The sequence below is a fragment of the Chelmon rostratus genome, chromosome 18 (genome assembly GCF_017976325.1).
Source record: "Chelmon rostratus isolate fCheRos1 chromosome 18, fCheRos1.pri, whole genome shotgun sequence".
NCBI lineage: Eukaryota > Metazoa > Chordata > Actinopteri > Chaetodontiformes > Chaetodontidae > Chelmon > Chelmon rostratus.
Genome location: NC_055675.1, coordinates 5,966,249 through 5,981,919, shown reverse-complemented (window position 1 = coordinate 5,981,919; position 15,671 = coordinate 5,966,249). Strand labels below are relative to the sequence as shown.

The window sequence follows — 15,671 nt, the reverse complement described above, 5'->3', positions numbered from 1 at the left end:
TCTTGATTTGTTTTTTCTGTGATAAAATCACTTACAGTAGCTACCACACACACACACACACACACACACACACACACACACACACACACGCATACATATTCCTGCTTGCATGGATTCTATTAAAACCACGTGAAGAGTTTAGAGCTCATTAGAAACTACTGCAAACTCCAGGAGCAAGAGAACAACAATGACAGTAAACGAACAAAGCTAATCTTTAATTATCGCACAGAAAGGACACCACTTCTGCAGTAAAGTTGGTGTCAGGAAAACATGATGAGCCGCACGGCGCAGTGTTAACTAACTGACTGACTTCAAACATGGGAGTTGGGTTTGAAATGAATATTAGCTATAGCTAAGGCGCAACTTTTCTGATATTCTTTTGAGTTCTTCTTACTTTTTGTGTCAGGAAATGATGTACAAATGTTCCTGGATTTATTGTGCTGTTGTGTTCGCACTCAGAAAGTGGAAGACTTCCAGGAAGTACACAGTGCGTAAGGAGTAACAGAGCGGCATAGGAATGACAAAGCAATAGCTGTCAACATCTGTCCCCAGCTGGCTAACTCACAGGCCCCAGAACGTTGGGTAAAGGAACTCAAACCTCAAGCTCTTTTTTGCAATTTGCAATAAAGGACAACTCAAGTCAAAACAATTACCAAGGAGATATATAGACGTCTTTCTTAGCACAGATGAGTTCTAATTTCAGTCTGACTACAAATGAACGCACATCAAAAAGCTGTTTTCTGGAGTTGCATCAGCTGGAGCGGTTTGCCCGGCAACAAACAAACACTTCGCAGTCTTTCCATCACAGATGACATGTTTTGCTCATAAAAGCCTTGCTCTGAGCCTGCACCACCACAGACTTTACTTTCACTCGGGAGGGTATTTATGACTTCGGCCCGAAGAATGCAGCTGCGAACAAGGAGCTCATGACTCAAGAGGACTTTGTGGCTCAGGACGGTCCTCGCTCGGCTCTAATGTTACACTTGCAGTTGATTTCTCACATGATTAAAAGAACACAAAGCAGAGGAGGGTCTGAAACAATGGAACAATGCTGAAACCTGAGCCAACAGCATACCTAAACCTGGCGTCACGTCTGATCAGTGCGTTGCAGTCAGACCCTTTGAAACCAAGATCAGCGCTAATAGCTATGACTCCTGTGGCTTGAGTGAGTTACAGTGAAGGAGTACAGGGGTGCTTGAAGTGGATAACAGTCACCATATTGGACTGAGACCAGAGAAACAACCATGTAAACTGAGAAACACTAAGACTGACAGTGAATAAAGAGGCACCAGCATGCAACGTCTTTCAAATAATAATCGCTGGAAAGTTTTGAGACTGAACTAGACGGGTGACGTTGAACTCCAAATGCTGGTTTTCCTGCATTCCACAAGAAAGAAAATAGAATAAAAACTGTCTTGGTCTGCAGGTTGTGAGCACCTGTGGAGCTTATTTATGCCAAAGAATTTAAGATGGCATTTTTACAGTGTGCAGACTTCATCGTCTACTATCAAGGTTCCTCATCACTCATGTTTGGAAAACTTGACCCCCAACGAGCGAGTCATTGTCAGAGTCATAAATACATCCCATGAGGCCTTGTTGTGGGATGAACTCGTCTCGAGTGACATCCCAAATGGGTCACATCTCCATCGTAACATTATGGGTCAGAGCTTTGCTCCCAAACGCAGAATTGTTCCCCTTTCTTTTCCCCTCCTTGGTCTTTATTTTTTGTTTTCTCATGAGGACATAAAAGCACTAAAACAAGCACTTTATTTAACTTTTATACTGGAAATGTTTCCTTTCCTAAAAAAGCAGCATGACCCTAATTAGCCCTGTGAGTAACCCACCTTCCTACATTTTAAATCTCTGCAGAGCTTCGGCAATGTCAGTACATCTCCCTGGGCCAAGGCCTTGCACGTCTGGACTTGTATCTAACATGAAAATTTAAAAAAAAAAAAAAAAAAAGTGAACCCATTTTCCAAGTTTCCTCGTGGTCACCTCCAGAAAGCCTTGAGCCTTTCGCCTTCACTATTCATCACCGTCTTCATTCATTACGGGCCTTTCCAGACGGCGAGTCTCGCTCGAGGTCACAGCTGCTCTGTCCCACCTGGAATTGTGACTCCTCTGACCCACTGGCCCAACATATGGAGGCTCTACTGTGCTCCGTGCGGTCCAGGGGAGAAAGTTAAACTTTAATCTGGCCAGCTACTGGGGAATTTGCTCCCAATTTCCCTGACAGGTGGCGTTTTAATTATTGAAAATGCTCAGTTCATATTTAGCTTAGCCATGAATAACTTTCTCATCAAGAACAGCAACTTGCAGCCAGAACTGCAAATTTGCAGCAAATGTGAAGTAATATTAAGCATTTCTGCCTTCCTCCCCATTGTGCCGTTATGTGCCGTGCATGCTTGAACATCTTCTCTGTTAAGCACCTCATCCAGCTCGCCCCTCTACAACATTAAAATTGTATATTTTTGAAAATTCAAGTGGCTGTTGGTGAAAGCACAAGCACTTTCAATGGAGGAAACCAGACAGGGAAGAAATGTTGTTTAGCTCCATACCAATTATTTCTCTATACTGACGTGTTTGGAGAAACCACCTTTCCCATGATAACAGCCTCTCTAAGGCGTCGAACACCCGCAATACACGCTGCACAGAGAAATCACCAATTAGCATACAAATATGCACAAGTTTCACTCTGTAGCTTCGTGTAGAAAGAACTAAAGATGAGTTTTATACCACAGAAAAATGTGTCGTAGACAAGGAAGACATACAGAACACACTGTTAGCTTGAAAACAAATGAAAGGACAAGTTGATATTTCATGCGACTAATGAACTGAGTCTGCTCAACCACTGTGCAGCTCAGTTATGGATGCTTATAATTAAGACTTATTTAGGCAGCGTTTAAAAACAGATGAGGGAAATTGTGCGTTGTAGATTTTTATTTAAATTTTTTTTTACCCCGCGATCTCTCCGGTTGCCTCTGACTTCGTTCACCTGCCCATCATGCAGCAGGTAAATTTATCATGAGGGAATTCATAATGCATATTTAAAGCTGACTACATGGATGCACATTTAGACCAGTAGCTTTTAAGGGGAGCCCCTGTATTTACTGTATAATGTTCAAGCTAACATGCTGCACTCCAGAGGAATGCAACTCGGTGCATTTAATGAAGCACTGTACTGAAAGCAGCTGGAACTGATCATTTTATAATAGGAAGGTATAAATAACACTGTGTGGAAACAGTGTGATATAGTGAAAGGAGTAGCTTGTACTGAACTCACAGAGAATTATCACCTGAATCTGCAGCCCCTCTCAGCCTTACTGAGCTTTTTAACGAGTTTCAGCCCATCGTTAAGACGCCAGTCCCACAAATTTTGCTGTTTTGGTTCACACTCGCTGCTCTCGCAGTATAATTTGCTGCTGCTCTGCAAACTAATTGTGCACTAGCTGCTCAGCACCAAACAGTAAGCAGACACTGCTGGTCAACAAGTGAAGAATTTAGCAGATAAAGAGCCAGATATTTCCCTCAGGAGTTGGTAGAGACCAAAAGCAGAGCTAAAACGGAGTGATTATAGCACGTAAATTCATCAGGTGGATAGAAACAGGACTCTAAATGAATGGTAATGCTGCTCTGTAACTGCTGGATGTTTTAATAAGCAACTGTTAGCAAACAACTCAATCAACTTAAAACACAATGTTAGTGCTGCGCTCTTATTTCTGCTGCCCCCAAGCTGCAATTAAGTGCAATAGCACATATGATGTAATGATATAACACAGGGGCCATTTTTCTGCGTGACCAGTCCTCCTACTTTTACTTTTTTCATTGCATTTAGCTGATAATATTTATAGCTTTTTATTAAAGAAAGGTTTTGAATGCTGGTATCACTGTTTCCACTGTTTCCTCCACCACTGTTACACTTGCTACAGTCTCACCTCCTCACAGTCTGTTCCTGCCTGTCGTGCACTGCAGGGAGTGGAGTGTGATGAAACACAGCTTCATTCACACGTTCGCGTCTCAAAACACAAATCCTGAGCATATGTTGGCAGAGCGACACATGCATGTAGCGTCAAAGTCTCCTTAAAACACCCATGAAGTGAAGACAGGCAGTTAAAATACAAAGCAACACCCTTAATCCCCCTCAAACTGCCTACTGTGTATTTGATTGCATTATTATTAAATGGTGTGCCTTCTTTTGAACCATCACCCAAAATGTTTTGACCTAATGGAATCTAACATGGCAACACCATAAAGTACAGCATACAAATGACCAAATAGTTGAATCAATGCCCGTAGGACATACTGTCAACACAAACTGACAGTTGTACGCTTCACAATGGTAGTATTGTTGCAGAGCTCTGTTCGCGGGTTGCATCATACTGCATGCAGCAGCAGTTGCTCTTTACTGTGTCGACACCTGTAAATTCCCTCCAGGCCTGAGAAGATCTCAGGCAGTTCGGCAGCGGTTTTCAGTGTAAAATCATTTTGTCACCAATTAGGACTCGGTGCAGTTGGCGAGTCACTTTTCATAAGTTGTAAAAGAGAAGAAAATTGTGTCAATTTTTGAAGAAAGTGCTGTGGTTTTCTTTTTTTTTTTTTTTTAAACAAACCTCCTTTCAGACACCAAAGACTTTGTCAGGCATGCTCATTTTGGTTCAGAACATATCTTGCTTATCTCAGTGGCACAAAGCACATTTTCTTTCCAACTGAAACAGAAAAGAAGGCAAGAATTCTGTATACATTTCACCCTCACACGGCAATCTTCAGCTCAGTAGTCTAAAATCGGGAGGACAAATTTAATTTGCATCTCAAAACAGTCCCTTGATTGGTGATTGCTTAAAATATCCTGTGTTCAATGTTTAAATGCTATCAGAGGAATTCCTATAGAGCCCATGCTGTGTTTTGGTCTCTTTCAACTCACAACATCAAATTTTAATGAGTTGCATCAAATAGAGTTGGTACCTTCAGGAAACAGCAGTGCTCAAGAAAGGAGAAAAGAGAAAGCAGAGCTCGCGAGGCTATTTTCTCTTTCATTACAGGAATAAATGCAAACCATGTGGCCTGTTTTGACCAATTTCCCATTCATTTGCTTTTTTCCATGTAATTTCTAAGTACAGCAAGGTGAGCCTAAATTGATTTAGTCTGCTTTTTCCTTAATGTACGTGGCATTCACCGTTGGCAGCAACTGGGCAGAAATCCAGCGACCCATCCTGACACACATTAACCTGAAGTACTGCGAAAGAGGCAAAGGCCTCACCTGCATTCAGTCTTTAATTAAAGGCTACTGAGGGCAATGGAGGATGGGAATAACAACAGCTTTAATTCAGGCAGTTCAACGGAAAGTCTACCAGACGTCTGTGTTTGTAATACCTGGAATAAGATTGCTTTAAATTGCGTCCTTTAATGACTTCTCCTCCATATTGAGGCTGATAGAAGATGCTTAAACGAGGATCACAAATGGGAGCTGTTAGAGAGCTTGTCCTAAGCAGCAAATTGAATGTTCTTTTGGCAGGGAGCGATTAAAAAAAAACAGCTTCAGCTAACACCTGTTCATTGAGCAATTCAAAGGCAAAAATCCACATTTCATTAGTTCCTGCCATATGGAATATGACAAACACAGCCGCTTTCGCTTAAAGGAATCACAACATTCACAAGCGTTGGGGCACAAACTGTGTACGAAGGCACTGCTGTGATACTGTTTTTCAGCGTTCTGACAACCATCTTGGTGGCCTGGGGACGACTGCGCCAGCTCTAAGTTCAAACTGAGTCTGGTTATAACTCAGTATTTACTCAGTGGAGATTTAAAAGAGGCGGCAGCACAGTTCTGACACAGCCATATGTTCTTACCATCGGTGAAGGAAGTGTTCCCATCCAAGGAACAGCCCGGCATTGGAAATGTACCATAAGTACAGGTATGTGTGCATTAGGTGCTAACTGAACTTAAAGAAACATTACCATGAAGCAGGAAAATGGCCCCTGTTAGTGTTTCACTAATATTCACTTCTATTATTGTATTATTATTACTACTACTGTAATGTTTAAGTAGATTTTTACTGTTAAAACATTATTTTTTTTTACTGCTGGGTAGTTTCATCTATCCAAATGCATAATGTTTTAAAAGCTCACCCTCCATTTTTTGTCAAATTTCTATTAGTAAAGTACCTCAGATTTGTATGTAAATATAATACCTGGCTAAATGTACCTAATTACTTGCTGTTACAAAGTATTTACACCTGCAGCAGCCAGGTGGAACTGCTCTAGTTAAACTGAATTAAATAGCATTAAGCTTGCTAATAGAACACAATGACATGAAGAGAGATGATGCTGAATATGGTCAACACATGTGACCTGATGCTTATTAAAATGCTGAGTCATTATAATGTAATCTGGGCACAAAAACTACAACAACCTAATAATGTAAGGTCCCATAGCATATTTGGATATTTCCAACCCATTTAAACTGCATGAATACTTACTGTTGGACTGGACGTATTTATCTATGTGTGCATTTGCAAATAGAACAGAAGTCATACCTGCATTTAAAGGACTGGCAGGCACGGCCGTTTTACCATTTGGCCCCTAAAACTCTCATTTTCAGAAGTCACGCTACAGCTTGTGAGGCTTCACTCACTTCCTGTTTACATAGCTAATTGCTTTTAATGGACATTGGTGCAGATCTTGCACAGGAATGCAGTCGTTAGTATGAGACATTTCTTATCTCCTGTCCTCATGGTTTGGTGAAACTAGCCAGTAGCTGTTAACAACTTTACGCACAAACTTAGCAATGGACTCACAATGCTGATGAAAGCACAGGGGTCAGATCACGCACTGAATCTTTCATGGTGCCCGTTGCACAACACACAGGGAGGGGAGAACAGCAATGTAGATGATTTTAGTGCCAAAGCCTCAGTTCCCTTCATTCATGTTGCCTCCCCAAAAAGCCTACAATTCTGCAATAACAAATTACATTCTGACATTTGGGGATTTTCAGAAAAATACCAATTTCCCGCTCAAAATACCGGAGTGGCGCACCCTCTCGTGTTTCATCCGAATGCATGTGGTTAATTGTCATAGTGAATTAAGATTGGGCTAATGTGGGTTTTTCAGCGGGCTGGAGGTTACAAAGTCAACACTGGGATGTGGTCATGGGGAGGAAAAAAAGTTGGACTTTGGTGGAACACAGGGATTTGAAGAAAGAGCCCATTCTGGGATTTAGTTGTGCCGTACAAGTAGAATGGGAGCGTATCCTGGATTTTCCCCAGCTGAACGCTAAGCTGCGGTGGCTACGCTAAGATGTCTCAAGCTTCCCGTATAGAAATAAGAGGATAACTTGGCATGGTGTGTACAGCACAAATCTTTGACCCAGAATTACTAGTGTCTGACCCAAAATAGATTTAGCTAGGCCCGTGTTTCTGTGCAAACTCCCTCCTCAGATAGCTTGACAGCTCATGCCAGCACCCAAAACTAATGTGTAAAAGACAAAGAACGCAGGATCACTCATTGAAGCACAACAGAATATAAAGTTTCATTTGGATAGAGGCAATAGCTTGCGTGAATAAAAAGGAGTGATCGCTCAAATCCAATGGCTCTTTTATTTTCAAAAAGCTTCACTTAAGTATTTACAGTTTGTGCAAAAACATTTAAAGGTTTCAAGGACTTTACATTGTAAGTTCAACCTCAAGGCACATACATGGAACAACATCAATATTTCATCATGAGAACAGAAATTTAACTTTGGTTCCTAAGAAAACTTGGTGTGGGTGGCTAACGCAACACTGCAGCGTCTCCAACGAGAAGCTCGGATGGCAAAGTATCCCGACATCGCCGTTTTACATGCACTGTGGATTTCAAACTGAACCTCAACCGCCGCTGAAAAAATACTTGAAAGTCCGAAACCCAGCATGACAAAAATGAAGGGCTATGAAGCTAAATACAGTACATGCAAAAATCCTTGAATGAATGTCACTGGCTAATAGATATTTGCAGTTTAGCTTACAGGAAGAAAAGATGACTTTAAATATATTTCGTTTCAACCACTTGCGTTTTGTCTGAATCGACCTCTCAGAGATTAAGCATAATTATTTCACCGTGATTCAACGAGCTTTAAGGGATATTACCTCTCCGCAGCCTGAAACAGTAATAATCTGACGCTAGCAGTCTTTAATATGTTTCGTGTAATTCCATTGGTCACGGCGCCGCAGCCGCGTTCTTTTATCAAGCAAGTAGAAAATTAAGAGTAATGAACACTGCAAAGCAACCACCATTCCACTTCCTCCCCCCGTCTGGTTGGATCATTAGCCATGCAACGCTTAAGGTCTGGCACCATGGATGAACAGTCTCTCGTTAGCTACTGCGTGTCACGCTCCGTGTTGTTCTTCCTGTTAATACTGTTATTGTTGTCGCCGCGGCTGCAATCTGTTGGGAGAAATGTGCTTTCTGCTCAGCGTTCTTGTTGCCGTCTTTTATTTTTTTAATGTCTCGTCGCCTCTTCTCTCCTTTTCTTCCTCCCACTTAACTCTCTCTGTCTCTCCAGTTAATCATTCAATCCTGCATAAAAGGTAAGGCAAATATCTGTCTCCGTTACACATTCACAGACAGAGGAGATAATACTATGTGTTGCAATAATTTGACCCTGCCCGTTTGACCTGCGCGTGACTTCAAATGGGGTCGACGACGATATATAAAGAAAAATCAAAACAGGATCTGATGCAAATGTTCAAGTGTTGATGGTCCGCTGTGGATATTAGTAGAAAAAGTTTAAATAAAAAGTGGAGGTGCTTTGATAACCACAGAAGATATATATTTTATATAGGGTTTATTGATAAAACCAACATGAAAGCATCCATCTAAACCAGTCATGTATGGAAGTCTTAAAATCTTATTTTGCTTGAAATAAATGCGCCTCACCTGCAGAGCGAGAGCCTTCATTCGTTCATTTTGTTGCAATGCAAATCAACTTATTTCCCCAGCAGTTTTCACTTAAAAGAATAGTTATTTATTTAGTTATAGACATTTTGTGAAATACGCTTATTTCATTTCTGACAAGACCGACAGATCGATGATTGATGCCCCTCTCATGCTCGTACTGTAAATATTAAGCTACAGTTAGGCTAAGGTTAGCCTAGCTTAGCATAAAGACAGGAGGCAGGGGGAAACAGCAAGCCTAGCACCGTCTTAACGTCACAAAATTAGCATAAAGCTCCTCTAAAGCTCACTAATTAACACCTTGTTTGTTAAATTCATGTAAAAGTGACACATTGTGGTTTCAATGCTTAATATTTGCCTCACAAACATGACAGTGGAGTCAAACTTCTCATCGAGCTCTTGGTGAGAAAGTGGAAAAGCGCATCTCGCAAAATGTCCAATTATTATTATCAAATGTTTTCTTGGTTGTCGCGATACTCTGAATTAAAGTCAAATAAAACTCCAACAAAAAGTATCAGTAGGTAAAAACATGATTTTAAGACGTGATATGACGCTGAACGACATGTTTAGACAGATTTCATTCAGTCATTGTGTTTGTCAGTTCCCACAACACTGCAGTCGCCCACTGTGATCTGAGCTATTGCATGAATTTCAGCAAGTGCAGCTACATTGAGATATTCCAGCTGCAGAGGTGAACCCTATCAGAGATAATCTGAACCCTCTGGAATAATTCGAGTGCAAGCCCTTTAAAATCACGTCACGTGAAACGCTCAGCCCAGCCTGTGGTGATTCTCTGCCGCGAGCGCCGGCGCAGCTGAATCTGTGCGCCTCACAAAGAGTTAACACTCTCCCTCTCCCAGCGTGAGCTCCACGCAGCCAAGTGAAAATAAGGTCTACATATTTTTCTCCCTTTTTTGGTCGAGGATTATGAGGAGAGAGGGGGGGCGCGAGGGGTCAGCGGTGGGAATTCTTTAAGCTTGGCCCCTCAAAATAAAATCTTGTCAAATCAAATAAAGTCTTCTTAAGAAGTGTATAATGAAGACCTCTCACTGGCACCTCACATGCAAAGAGCTGCCACCGCAGCCCCCGGAGCTGAAGGGCAGGAAAACTGTTTTAATTGAGCCCATGCAGGGATCAGAGCTGCAGAGACAGACAGGGGGGACGGTGAGACAGAAAGCGAGGGGAGGTCGGGTGAGAATCACCGCCGCAGTAGCTAATGCGGCGGGGGCACGTGTATTGTTCAGGTGAGCGACCAATAAATGAAGTCGACAGTCTCATAAGTGTACACAAAGGGGTAAATGATGAGGCGCCAGATGAGCTGCTCAGTCACAACCGTGCATTGTGAGGATCATGGGCGGGGTGTCATCTTATTGTTGTAATTTCCTAATTTATCAAAAAGCCTAATGAACGCTGGGACGAGGTTGAAATAAGTGGGAGTGTAATTAGCATTATGTGTGTGCTTTCTCAGAACTCATCAATTCATCACGCATGCTCCACACACACACACATGCACACACACACACAGAACGAACAGAGCCCCCCCCACACCCATGATAGACCACAGTGGTGAAAATCCATATCATTTAGCCACCAAACACAGAAAACACTGTTAGTTTTAAATGATTCCACATCATTAAGTAGCTCGATGAGCAATAATACTCTAAACAATGCTGTTTGAGCATGAGTAATGTCGTCTGGGTAATGGACTCCAGGGGAATTGTGGAGGTAAAGTGATCTATGCAGCTTTTTTCCCCCCTTTCGCTCTGTCTGTCTCGCCCTCCCTCGTTCCTCTGTCCCACACACGACGCTGAGGGAAACTGCCCCCTTGTGGCCTCACTTGCCAAAACAGGGAAAATGTGGAAAAAAGAAGCAGATTAATTTTCTTCTCTGCAAGTGTCCGCACATCTATGCACCTCATTAGGGACAATAATCCTTTGTTGCTTGTTAAACTCATGTTAATAATTGCAGCTCATAACAAAAAAAAAAATGCTGAAAATGACAAATCCTTTTTCAGAGTTTTCCCAAAAAAGAGCCTTTACTAACACCACCTTTGCTCCACCAGTAGAACAAAAATGCTTTTAGTGTTCAGGCACTTTTTGGAAATCTCAGTGCAGATTTTTCCACCGTATCAATGACATTCTCCCCACACAGCCGCTCACAATCCCGCACCTCTGCTCATTTCCTGCCTTGCTTCCATTAATAAGAAAGTGCACTTCAAATCTTTTTTACAACATGCCACCAGTGAACCAGTGCTATATTTCCACAGCGCTCTAATCAGCAGTGTTTTGATTTCCCTTGTGCTGTGTTGTCTTTACTACTGTTCTGTTGTACTGGGGAGAGCTTGCAGTGTTTCAAAGCGCAAAAAGGCCATATTTTGCTTCTGTGGTTAGCAAAGGATCCCAGCCCTCTAAGCGCCCTTACATTTCCAAGGCTGACAGCGTTCGTCAGAAGCTACACCCAGGGTGCCGTGATTGTACAAATCCATGTTCATGTACAGTACTGACCATTAAAACAACTTTCAAAACCCTGCTGGTTATAAAAAAAGAAACACTTGTATCTCTTTTCTAAGAATAAAAAAGATAGCAGAGAATCCCACATTATTATCCACAGTATAAATTACATCGTAGACAGAACTTGGAAATATATATAGTACAGTTATATTTGACTAGAAGTTTTATGTTTTTTGTTGTCTACACAAATGATGTATGTCTGTGTACTAATGCATGTATTGTTAAGTGTTTTTGTTGAGTGTGTGTGTGTGTGTGTGTGTGTGTGTGTGCATGTGTGAATGCCTCTGTACTATTTGCTGCTGCATCACGTGTGGCAGAACTCTGTACTGGGCACGTTGCTGCTCTTGCAGTAGGCTATGCTGTTGTTACTGAGGTGACAGTCTCTAAATCCAATGCCCCCGTTGGGCGTGTAGATGGGCTGAATGCGGAAATCTCCCTTGAGCAGCTGCTCATTGTTCAGCGCCACTATCTGGAAACTGGTCTCAGTCATCTCCAGAATGGAGTTATCCTTCTTGGTTCCAGCCTCGCAGTAGTCGTCTTTTCTCCTGCCCCGGTTGTATTTCCACTTGGTCGAAGATGACCGGCTCTTCCTGTGCATGTGCCAGCAGAACAGGCTGAGCAGCGTTACCAGGATGATGAGCACTGCCCCACCTATGATCCCAGCCATTAGCAGTGTGGAGTTGATGCTCTCCTGGGGAGCTTGCTCTCTACCAGGAGGCTTAGTAGACGTGGCAGGCTTGGTCCTGGCCTCAGAGCATATAGTATCCTCTCCGGGCCTGTAGGAATTAAGGGTGTCCAGCACGTGCACGCAGATCCGATACACAGACCGGGGATCCAGGTTGGTGAGGCTAATATGCCGCCGGTCTCCGCTCACCGTCCTCTCCCGCATTCCTTCGTTTATTTGGCTTTGGCCCCTTTTGACCCAAGTGACCTTGTAGGCTGTGACGGTGAAATAAGAAGCCCAGCTCACCTCAATGTTGGTGGAGTTGACCACATGGAAGGAGATCTGAAGGGGGTCCTCATAAGGAGGCAGGGGACCAGGAGGGTTGTTATGGACTGGGGGTAAGGGAGGGGAGGGTGAGTCAAAGTAGTAAGGGATGGATGTGGTGATGAGGGTGGAGATCATGGTGGTGATAGGGATGGTTGTGGGTGGGGGAGGGGGTGTGGAGCGGAGGGTTGGCCAGGGCGGCAGGTCAGCATCAACTGGGCACTCTATAATATCCAGTGTGAGTTCTCTGATTGCCATGCCACGCACCCTGTCTGGACTCAGGCACACGAACCCTCGGGCATTGATGGCGGACGGCAAAGACTTGAGCCACACCACCACCCATTTCACAGCACAGTCACAACGCCAGGGGTTATTTCGCACCATGAGATGCCTTAGGCTCGACAGGCCATCAAACACACCCTGTGTAAGAGTCTGAAGCTGGTTGGTGGAGACATCCAGTTTTTCCAACCTATTTAGGGCAGCGAAGGCTGCCACAGGGATCTGGTCAATCTGGTTTTCCTGCAGGCTGAGCTTGACCAGTGACTGGCTGGGTAGCAGGGGAGGGGGGAAGGTGAGTGAATTGCGGGCCAGGGCCAGCTCACGGAGGTTGACCAGATCCTGGAAGGTCCCTGGTGCAATGCCCTCATCCGTCAGCAGGTTCCCGTCCAGCAGGAGGCGCTGCAGGCGTGTCACATTCTGAAAGGCCTCCTCTGCAATGACAGCAATGCGGTTCTCATCCAACCGCAACTCTTTAAGGTCCTCTGGAAGGCCAATGGGAACGCTGCTTAAGTGGTTCTTGGTAAGGAAGAGGAGTTTGAGGCTTACTGCCTCCCTAAAGGCCCCTTCCTCCACCCCTACTGTGGAGATGGAGTTATCATCAAGGTGCAGCTCCTCTAGTCGAGTCAACTGGGCCAGGGCTGCCTTGGAGATCGTTTGAATATTGTTCTCCTGGAGATGCAGGACCCTGGTGTTTTTGGGCAGATTGACGGGGAACTCGTCCAGCTGGTTGCCGTAGAGATACACAGTCTCCACGGAAGCCAGATTGTGAAGTTCCAAAGGGAAGCCAGCATTGTTTATCTGGTTGTTATGTAGGAAGAGGACCTTGAAGCCCTCCTGTATCCCCAGAGGCACTGATGTCAGGCTGCGTTCATTGCAGTACACAAACTGGTTGTCACAACGACACTCCTCCGGGCAAGAGGCAGCCAAGCTGAATTGCATTTGGAGGCTTAGGATGACAGTCAACCAAAATTGCAAGAATGAAGCCCAATCTTTAATCCAGGGTCCAGCAAGAAACTCCATAGTGGAAAAACAAAACAGGAAAAAGGAAACCAAAAATAAAAAAAGAACTGGGAGGGAATAAAACAAATATGAAAATCAGAAAGGCAATGATGTATATATCCACCAAAAAGCAGACCCACGAAAGGTCCACCTAGGAGAGTTTGGTAATGATGCAGTTAGCTGGCAAATGAGCAGGAAACCGTGGGAGTAATCCTGTAAATGCTAGTCCTAAGCTGAGGAGCGATGGTCTCATTAGTGGTGGCCGGTCCTCTGACTGACTCCATCCATGCTGAGACGTCAGACCATAGCAGGACTCTTCACTCGTTGCTCCATGCAGAGCTCAGCCAGGGCCAATTTGAAGCCACGCAGTAGAGAGCCACCACAGGCTCCGCTCGCCTGTCCGTCACACACTGCTGGTCCCCGACTGGGGCAGAGTCCAAGGGGGGTGACATTTGGATCCACAGACCTGTGTGAAAACAGAGAAATGCTGGATTAGTGTATTTAGGGGTGGTCTGTTCTCAGAAAAGAGAGGCCTCTCTTTTCCCTCCCTTCCTCTGTCTCTTTATTTGACATACAAACACTCGTGCACACACACACACACACACACACACGCCAACTGTCTTTCCTTCTCACACACTCATTGCCTCTCTCGCTAACAGTCACAACACATATCGTTCACTGCTGATGTCAAATTATGCGATGGCTTTTTTTTTTTTTTTTTAAAGAGTCAAACCATCTGATAAATATTCAGAACAGCTCTTGCACATCCGGTTTCACAGACATAAAGAAGGCTTTTATCCCTTCCGCTCTATCAAAGGAGGGAATAGAGCACTGCAAGGACACACACCCGCGGATTCACGGAGGTTCTGAGCAACATCAATGCCGCTTAATGGAAAACAGGCTAAAAAGAGATTAGGCTAAAAAAGACATCACCTCTTTCTGTGCCAACATGCAGGCACAGAATATTTTCTGGAAAAAAGACACTCAAAAAAAAAAAAAAAACGTAACAGAAAACAAGTTACAACTGTCGTTTTTCTGTCTGCTTGAGCCGACACTCTGGGCAGAGGTACATGAGTAAACACACGAGTGCATACAGTAAACAGAGGCAATTGTTTTGCTGGTGGCCTGAGGAGGAGCTCGTTATTAAGGGTAGGCCCGAACTCACCACCAAACTTAAGATTTAAGGGCGTGCAGAGAGGGATTACGAAACAAAAGGAGAGGCAATCGAGGAACAGAAACCCTGCATGTCGGCTCCTCCTCTCGCCAGAGTGACATATATCAGCTGTCAAATGAAATGGGATTGGAAAATAATTTAGTCCCTCCACCTGCAATAAATGATCGATACAGGCTATTTTTCAGCATGGAGAGGCTCGTAGTAAAGCACAAGGCCATTGGATTACAGTAGACCCCCAGATCCATTATTCCAAGTTTTATGACCCATCACATACCCCCCCCTCCCTCTTCCCCCACACGATTGAAAGATACTGGTTGTCATCGGTAGATTTCAGCTTAACTGAAGCTCCACCCCGAGTCGATGCCGGATGACACACAATAATGGGAAGGATGGGTTGAATGTTAAGCACAGGGACGGCCATGAGCGTGGATTAAGGTGTCCTGCAGGGTTTGTCAGGGAGAGGGGTAGCCACATAATTCAGAAAAGAGGCAGAATTCCTGCTGCCTTTGGTCGTTTTTAACCTAAATTTTTAGGATTTTTTTTTTCATGTCATGATAGGGAACTATATTTCGCAAAGGAAGGAGAAAATAGTAAAACAGAAAATAGCAAGTGAAGCAAATCCATGTATTTGCCTCCTTCTTTAAACTGTGCTGTTTGTTGACGAGACGGAGCCTGCACGGGCTCTCTGAGGCAGAGATGGAGAAACAATCCTTTGACACACATCTGTGATCTACTTTTCTAAATTGAAAGAGCTAAATTTAATCAAATAAGCTTCGGGGAGGGTATAAGCAACCAC

The 15,671-nt window shown here is 43.8% G+C and overlaps 1 protein-coding gene across 2 annotated transcripts in view; it reads right to left on the bottom strand.

Annotated features, from left to right (window-relative positions):
- Window positions 1–7,578: 7,578 nt before the first annotated feature.
- Window positions 7,579–15,671, bottom strand: part of flrt2 (fibronectin leucine rich transmembrane protein 2) — a 40,057-nt gene continuing 31,964 nt past the window's right edge. For both annotated transcript variants that reach the window (XM_041958871.1, XM_041958870.1), the window contains exon 2: window positions 7,579–14,167. In XM_041958871.1, coding sequence (XP_041814805.1) covers window positions 11,740–13,722 — 1,983 coding nt within the window. In that variant the 5' untranslated portion in view covers window positions 13,723–14,167 and the 3' untranslated portion in view covers window positions 7,579–11,739. The remainder of the gene's footprint in view (window positions 14,168–15,671) is intronic.